Raw genomic sequence first — 9,185 nt, 5'->3', positions numbered from 1 at the left:
CTTTATCAGCAACAGCTGTGCATATGTTTGAAATTTGGTGTGAAATTTGAAACCTTCCACCCCTGAGAGAGGGGTGAGGACAACAAAATATGTTGTACTGCCAATTAGAATTATCAGTTTACATGTCCAGCAGACATGTGTGTGAATTGGGCAGCTATGTATGGGGTGTAATTTTTTTGTGGGAACAGAGTGCCCTTTTTTATTTTTTTTCAGGTGAGAGTGGAATGTGAGGTACAGGAAGTAGGTATATTTGGGGAGGTAGGTTGGGGAGGTTAACAGACAAGACAAACAAGACACATACAGGGACGGAATATGACACGTGGGGGGGGGTTAAACACAATTGACGGGGACGGATGTTTGGATATCACGAGCCCATGAGCCCACAGATGGCAACAGTGGAACTGAGATCCCCACCTATGGGCAGTTACCACTGCGGCTTCACAGCCCAGGCCGGGGCTGTGCTGGGGGCTGGATAGTATGGGCAGGCATACCCGTGAGTTGCACCACTCTCGCCTCGAGCTGGCGTAGGGGAGCAGTCACAGAACGCCTGATCTCACTACGCACCACAGCCAGGACCCTATGGAGGGTGAGTGGAGGCTCTCCTCCGGCCATGCTTGCAGAGGGGGAATGAGCCCCATCCCCTGCAGCGCTTCCACCCGAAGGTGGCACAGGGCCACCGGAGGAGGAGGTCCCGGCCTGGGCACTGGTGCCAGGTGCACTCGCCAGCTGAGGTGGGAGAGGTGGGTCCACTGGAACCCGCCTTCCCTGTTGTCCTATGTTTAGCAGTATTTTATGGCATTTTGGGTTAGTAACAAACAACACCATTCAAAATTAGTTGTAACAGCATGCATCAGTATTCCCAGTAACCAAACACCCATGAATTCCGAACATTGAGCAGCAAGCATAACACATGCATATTTAAAACAACAGTGCACATTCCAACAGCATGCAGGTTGGATTGGTGGCAACATGCCATCAGGTTTGGATATGTGAACAGGGCACATGCATCAACGTACATGCAGATATGTATGAACCAACAGGACAAATGTCCATGGGAATTAGTTGTGAATACACATACCCAGTTTGGTGTGGAATGGCATAATTTGTGAAAGTAGGGTAGAGTGGAGAAATATTACATTAACAACTTACACTACCTATACATATACTGTACATTCCTAGTAGATGCAGATATATATCCCCTGCATGTATTAGTACAGTTTCCTATATGTAACCTTAGGAATGTTGGTGATGGGGATGTTACTGCTACATTAATATACATTCCATTTTTATTCATATATGTTCATATCTGGCTGTGTTCAGGTACAGCATCCTGCTACATTTGATTTGTATGGGTCTAGACAACTGTGGATGTTCAGCATTTCATACAACCATACTATCTCCATAATGCAAGGGTACAGCAACATATCCAAATTGTGGGACGGACACAGTCCAGGTTCTGTACTTTATTTAAGACATTACACTCTTTGGTTGTGGCTATCGCATTCATTTCATATTATGTAGTGACTGCAGTATACCTTTATTCCAGACTTATTACAGCTTTCTTGGTAGCTTCAAACTGTCTTTCTCACACTCTCTCACTTATTTTATATTTACATTTCAGAATGGTACTTAATTCTAGTCTTTATTAACATTTATTACTGGGTTACAACAATCCTTTCCAGCTGACTCACTTATTTCATATGGCAGAATTTACAAGGATGTATTCGAAACTTGTCTATCCTTTGTTGATTGATTACCACTCATTTTCAGGCTGAAGCAGTTATCTGATATTACAATACAGATGGAAACTCTATTTGAGACTTGTTTAATCTTTATTACTGGATTGCAATACACTCTTTTCCAGGCTGCATCACTTATCTAATCTTACAATACTAGCACAATCTTTATTCTAGGCTTATTTCACCTTTATTACTGGGTTACAACAATGAACTCTTTTACAATCTGTCTCACTTATATTCTATAACAATACCAGCTAAATAATTACTAACCTGCCTGGTGGCGCAACCTCAGCAGCCTATCAGCATAGGCTCGCCGATTCGCGGAACGGACACCTGCAGCTGCAATAAAAATGAAGGAATATTGGAACATACCTCTCCATACTATAGGCTAGGATAGCATTTCTTACATACGTAATTACATGGATACTTACTCAGTAGTGGGGCATTGGGCATTTGGTGGGCCTCCTGGATCCAACGGTTCAGTTGGTCCTCCTTACGTCGCTTCAGGTCCGCATGGTGGTGACAGACCTGTTCACCAGTCCTTGGAATGCCTGTGGCACTGGTGAGATCATGTGCCAACCGGTTCCACGCTTCTGCCTTGTATGCTCCCCATTGAACCTGGCCCTGCATGAGTTGTGCTTCATGATCATGGAGTAGGAGCCAAACCAAATATTTTGACTCCTCAACACCCCACCTTTGTGCTCTAAAGCGATTTCCCTCTCCTGCACCTGCCATCCTGACTGCAAATGGGCACCACAATCAGTTATGGTGTGTATTCCCACCTATGGGGCTTATATATGCCAGTTTTCCCGCACTTATCTCTGATTGGCCATTTTGGATATTTATCAGCTTAAAGCAAACCTGCTTTGTCATGGTTCTATTTTCATTCATTCCTATATATATGCTAATACTGTATTTCTCAGTACAACTGTCATGGCTTAGTGGTTCAGTACGTTGACTATGGTGCACAGTATCCCGGGTTCGACCCTTGGCATTGCTTTTTTTATTTTACTACTGTCTAGACAGGCTAGGAGGTGTGTCTGTGTAAAGGCGGCTTTGATACAGCTTGCCCAATGTTGCCCGCCGGTAAGCTGGTTGGCGCGCTGTGCAGCTCCGCGCAAACTGCTTACGCTGGGTAACGCGTTATTTAGCTATGAGCACTCATATTCCACTGGGTGAAGCGTTGCTGAGCTACGGGCACTCATATTAAGCTTGTTAAAGCGCTGCTCACCTCCGGGCACTCATATGCAGCTTGTTAAAGCGCTGCTCATCTATGGGCACTCATATGCAGCTTGTTAAAGCGCTGCTCACCTACGGGCACTCATATGCAGCTTGTTAAAGCACTGCTCACCTACGGGCACTCATATGCAGCTTGCTAAAGCATTGCTCAGCTATGGGCAATTATAATCCTTTTTTTATAAATTATTCTGTCGGATTTCTTCACAAATACATGGCCCATTTCATTACATTTTATTTAAATTATAGTTTTATATATATATATATATATATATATATATATATATATATATATATGTCGGGATTGTTTCATACTTATTTAAATAAAAATGGTGAATAATATTGTGGGGGCTCGAACCGTGACTACCTCCTTTTAGGCCAACGTCTCTACCGCTACGCTATTGCTACTTAGCTTAATTTGCATATGTAGATCTTATATGCTTTTCAATGTCTGCCAACTGTGGCTGAGCGAAGGGCATATCCGCGCAAACGAGCGCAAATGCGGGCAAACATTTTTGAAATTATAAAAAAAAAAATGAAACTGCTATTTTTACGTTTTACACATTTTTCAGTAGGGTGTAGTCTGTGGGGATGTGTGTTGTTGTGTTCCCTGACATTTCTAAGGACTCGCTCATGGGTGTTTACTTTCAGGCCTCTGACTCTTCTGGGGACATGTCCCTTTGCAGTACTCGGCATTCGGACACGCCCCCTACTTTCCTACACGGACCGTGTTAGCCTAGGGTATGATTCAGCATGCCCTCATGAATATGCATGGCATGCTGAAGTCATACCGTTCAACTGCAGCCTCCGAGTAAGACATATTAAGTCTTACACAGAGGTTTCGTGAATCCGGCCCAATGAGTTCTCTCTCAGTTAAACTCATGATTTTGACTGGCAATAGAAAAAGTGGGCCTGCCTTTTGGAATCAGCTGCTTACTGACAGAAACCAAAAAACACTACAAGAATTTCAGGCTAAACAATATCTGCTCATTCCATGCAAATGTAAATGTTACAGGGATAAAAGTCTGTGAATAAATATAAAATAATACTTCACTCTTTAGAGTATTCACTATTTTGATTCTGTAGAAGTGTACTAATGTGTAAATGTTTTTCCTTTTTTTTGTCACTTTCTCTTATTTATTTACTTCTTCCATGTGTTTGAATTTAGTATTTCAAGGCATTGCTACACTGGTCTGTAACTCCTATTTAAATTGGAAAGCAAAATATAAATTCCACATTAGTTAACTCATAATGAGTCAACACCTGACAAGTATTAATTATGTTTTGTTTCAGTTGTATGTATAGGAATATAACAGCAAAAAATCGGATTAGTACTGCTAAAAAAGGTTAACAGTCTCTTATATCGGTTGTATATATTGTAATCTGATACCATAATAGATGGTTGTTAATGTTAATAGTTAAGATTGTGTCTTGAATCAAACACCTATTATAATGTGCATATGTACTAAGTTATTTGTTAACTGGGGAAGCCCATTGGATAGAGGAACCTCTTTTTAGGGGTGACCCTGGAGCCGTCTGATCAAGTGCTTGGTCAGAGTCACACAACAGACAAACGGGGATTGAGGGAACCAAATCCTGGACTACAGGAAGCATCTTAACACTTTACAACTTTAATCCTTCATGCTAACTGCTAGACATGATTTGTGTGCACCACGTACGTTGCATGATTCTGAGTTCATTGTTCTTAATCAAAATTCCAGTGTTGCAACTGTATGTGTTCCATTAGAATTTGAGTTGTGTCTGAAAAGGGTGTGGGGACAAGTTCATATACTCACTTAAAATGTTAAATAAATACAATTAAATAAATAAAATTCTGTGTGCGAAACTGTCCTAATGCCTGCTAGCATTAATTCTGCTGTTACTAAGGATGGATCTGGTCATCCAGATCTAGCTTTATGATAAATGCATACATTTTACACACATAGAGATAGTCATTTTGCAAAGTATCACGTCTGTATGTTGACCAAGTTCACTGTGATGAATTACATCCCTAATAATTCTTCTGTTACTAATACACTGTACTGTTAATGTAGCTACTTTACATAGCTGTACTTTACATCTCTGTTGCGCCAGTGGTGAATACCTATATCTTCACAAAGGTAAGGTATGTCTAATACCCAACCATTCATTCCTGTCAGCAGTGTATTTTTGTTACTTCCAGTCAAATTTGTTTTCTCACTGCAGACTAGAGCTCAACTTTGAAGTTGTAAAGGGCTTTTGCTATTTTTAAGAAAGCACTAAGTACACTCAATAATTTGAAAATTATATTCTTAATCTGCTCCAGACCTGCAGCCAAAATGACTGTTTCTTTAAATGCATTTCATTGTATCATGTTCTGTTATACTTCTCAACCTCGTAATGCAAAAATTTTAGACAAAGCTAAAAATAATAGAGGGGACAAAGGACCAAACTGGGGACAGATTTTAAATGTTGCTGTTATAAACTTAGAAAGTTGATAGAAAAATGTTGTGTATTAATATGCATTTTCTGCAGGATATGAAGTCTGAAACTCAGATGCTCATCATTATTTAGTGACTTCAGTCTGCAATGATTTGCCAGAAAACCACAAATTTTATGAGGAACAGAACAAAAATCTGAGGTAAAAATTTGACATTCTGCAAAATGGGGACAGTTGAGAGGTATGTATTCTATTGCTATGACACAGGCAGTCTTAAGTATTGGCAATCATTCCACCAGGGATCTGTTGTCTTAGCTGCTGCAACCAGCCTGTTCCTCTGGAAGAAATTATTACGTCTGACACTTTTATTTATTTATTTATCCTTTAGTGACTGGTTAGCCCCACTAGGCTAGTGGCCTATTTTCAGAGGAGCCCTGATGTGGTAGTATTTATACTGCTAGGGGTAATTTGGCTAGGGCATCAGGGAACTTCCCCCACTCTTTTCAACAGGTGCAGTGGAGTCTCTTGTATCCACTTAAGCTGCCACCAAATCAAGCAGCTGGGAACTCAGTTTAACATTCCTTAACCAAATTTTCATTTTTGTAAAATAATCAGGGAAGGGTGTGTGCCAGTTTTAGTAATGATCTCCTTGGGAATTTGGTTGCTAAGTAGAAGGTGTTCTTCATTCTCACTGCTGCAGTAGCCTTTTGGCTAAATGGATTGTATTCTGCCCAGGATACAACTGCCTGGCTTCACAAAGTTCTGGCTTCCTCCCATGCCTTCACTTGGACTGCTCATTGGCCAGCCCCTTAGAGGGAAATCAGCAGTTAGAGTACTGTTGCCCCAAAAAAGCTTTGGCTGTCTCTTAAACATTCACTCTGACATCTGGCAAGTATTAATTGTGTCTTGTTTCACTTGTATGTATTTGAACATAATAGCAAAAACGGGATTAGTACTGCTATAAAAAGTTAACTGTCTTTTGTGTTATTGTAATCTAATACCGTAATAGTTGCCTGTTACTGTTAATAATATTGTGTCTTGGCTTAACCTCTATTATAACATGTATATATACATTTCCCTTCTTCTGTATATAGTTAGTTATTGAGATATAAAGTTATTATTTACTGCTTATATATTTTATAGGGTTAGGATGAAAATGCTCCTCTGTCTGTATTTGCAGGTAAATCCTGAAGTATTCTACACTCTGATTCCTGATTTCCCTCCAAGGGGTTGGCCATTCAGCAGTTAGAGTGAAGATGTGGGAGGGAACAAGTGCTTTGTGAAGCTGGTCATTTGTTGTTTCCTGGCTGGGATACAACCTATATAGCCAAAAGGATAGCTCAGCAGTGAGGAATCTGAACATCTGTTGTTATGGTAACTGTAACTTACACAACTGTACTTTCTGCCTATCTTATCAGGTTTAAATGATGTTTACATATTACATCATTTAGACCACTCTTAAATAAGGGGTGTACTTAGTCTAATCAGTTATCATGCATATATCTCATAGAAGCATGACAGCTTCTGTTCCCCTTCCTGAAATGCGTTCCCCTTCCTGAAATGCTTGTTTTCATGTGAGAAGAGTGTATAAAACCTATGTTTGAAGAAGATATCTGAAATGCATGCATCTCCCACCTGTTTTCAGCGAAGATTCAGGAAAATTAATCTGAGCAGAGTCTCGACAGCTGGCTTACAAAACAGTTTATGAGGTAAATATCCCATTAGTTACCAGTAATTCTATAGTTATTGTAAGCCTGAAGATTTGTTTATGTTGAAGAACCCTGATTGCTGTAGTAATACCACTGTGAGAGGTGTTATTGTATTGCAAGTATCACTTCCAGTTTGGCATTCATGCACGTTCAGGCCCACTGATCAATCCTGTCAACACGGTTAATATCATACCCAGTGGATTAATATATTTTCAGCCTTACATGTTCGTGAACAAAGAATTTGTTGGATCAGTTTTATGATGTATCATCTTTACATGTTGGATCCTTTTTATGATGCATCATCCTTACATATTGCTGTCCATACTGCCATTTTACTACCTATACTTTGTTATTCTGTTGGAGATGAGAGTAGTATTACTAGGGCTTAAATGAACTACAGGCAGTTTGATCATGCTGATTTAGACTTTATTTCCATAGCCTCCACTTAACATATTCTGAGGCACAGAGTATGCCTTTATAAGCCAGTGCTGCCAAATTGCACTGAAATTAGATACTCTACCTAGGTAGGTTTGCCTGGTTGTAGAATGTAATTTAAATGCTGTTACTGCTCACTTTACCCAGTATTACTAGTGTGCCACATACGCTCAGCTTTAAATGACTTGTATTTGCTGTTGAATTTGTGAGCTGTAAATATTTTTTTGTGAATGCAAGCTGATTTAGTGTACTAATTGCAGGTGCAGTTGAACTCCCCTCCTATATTATTGCTTGCATTGCAATGGACAAATTGGGAAGAAGAAATACCCTGGTTCCTTCTCTTTTAATGAGTGTTGTGGCTTGTGTTGCTGTCATGGCGATACCACAGGTTTGTGTCAGTTTACTTTGCTACCTAGGTGTTAATCGACAATGCAAACAAGATTTCTGCAGTGCTATTTATTCTCTTTGTTTTTATGCTATATAAAATATTTTAATCCTTTGTGGGGTATTTATATGACTGAAATGCATAACCTAAAGATTTCTAACCAAACATCCCATTCTAGACCCCCTGCACAAACATCCAGTAGTGTCTGTTTATTTATTAACTCACTTAACTGCTTATTTAGTTAAGCCTTTTTTCTTTCCCCAGTTTCCTGATATCCACTCCAAGAGTGGGGTAGGAGCTGGGTTGAGTCAAAGGATGTGTGACTCATTTATAATGTAGGTGTTTTTTTCCTGAATGGCTTAACATCCCTAAGAACATGCATATGAAGTAATGTAGTAATGTCGTGTAACTCATGTGCAGTGTTGCATACCATCTAAATATCTTCACATGTTCTTGTGAGAGTACGGCTGCTGATGTTCTCAATCTCCATCAACAGTCTTGACTCTGGAATCTCTGATTACATCCTTTCCCAGGATAAAAAGCATGGACAGTGCACTGGCCAGTCATACTACTGTCCAGTGCCCAGTAGCCACCTTCTGGTTGCAAGGCGTGCTGAACATTTGTCACAGGTGTCGTAATCAGATGTGACTAGTTGAACATATGTCGTAGATGACACAGGCAAAGGTTCTGTCCTCACACAAGTAATGCAGATGTGAATTCATTTTTTTGATGACGAGACATTTTCCCAGTTAGCTTGTGGACGTTTTGATAATATTGCAAATACTAAAACAACAGAGCTAGATACTGCCCATTTAATGGCATGTTAAGAGACAGGTGGACCACAGTGCTACCACTATGTAGGATTGTCTAGATGATCAATACTTCAAGAAAATGTCCCACTTCAAAACAAATGAAATAGTAACTATGATTGCAGTTTTTCATTTGACCATTCTTTGTATTTGACTTAATTTGTAGCTTGGCAAACTTTGGGTGGTGCAGATTTCCAGGTAATAGCTGGATTTGCAATTTCCAAAATTAAATTTTGCATTCCAGTGTCAAATCATGAGCTTCACTATGCTCAGGATTTACTTATTAGTCTGTAGAAGTGTGAAGCAAAGTGTTTGTCTCATAGTGATACCTGGAATGCTGCACTTCCCACTGGAAGTTAGAAGCAAAGCATTTGTCTCATAGTGATACCTGGAATGCTGCACTTCCCAGTGGAAGTGGGAAGCATAGCATTTATCTCATAGTGATACCTGGAA

At 40.0% G+C, this 9,185-nt stretch overlaps 1 protein-coding gene across 1 annotated transcript in view; it reads left to right on the top strand.

The window, feature by feature from the left end:
* SLC22A16 (solute carrier family 22 member 16) overlaps positions 1-9,185 on the top strand; it is a 530,176-nt gene that overhangs the window by 407,893 nt on the left and 113,098 nt on the right. Inside the window, exon 5 of the mRNA XM_044071399.1 lies at positions 7,799-7,926. Coding sequence (XP_043927334.1) covers positions 7,799-7,926 — 128 coding nt within the window. The remainder of the gene's footprint in view (positions 1-7,798; positions 7,927-9,185) is intronic.

This window comes from Protopterus annectens, chromosome 1.part0 (genome assembly GCF_019279795.1).
Source record: "Protopterus annectens isolate FY-2018-M chromosome 1.part0, PAN1.0, whole genome shotgun sequence".
Lineage (NCBI taxonomy): Eukaryota > Metazoa > Chordata > Ceratodontiformes > Protopteridae > Protopterus > Protopterus annectens.
This window is presented reverse-complemented; position numbering and strand designations above follow the sequence as displayed.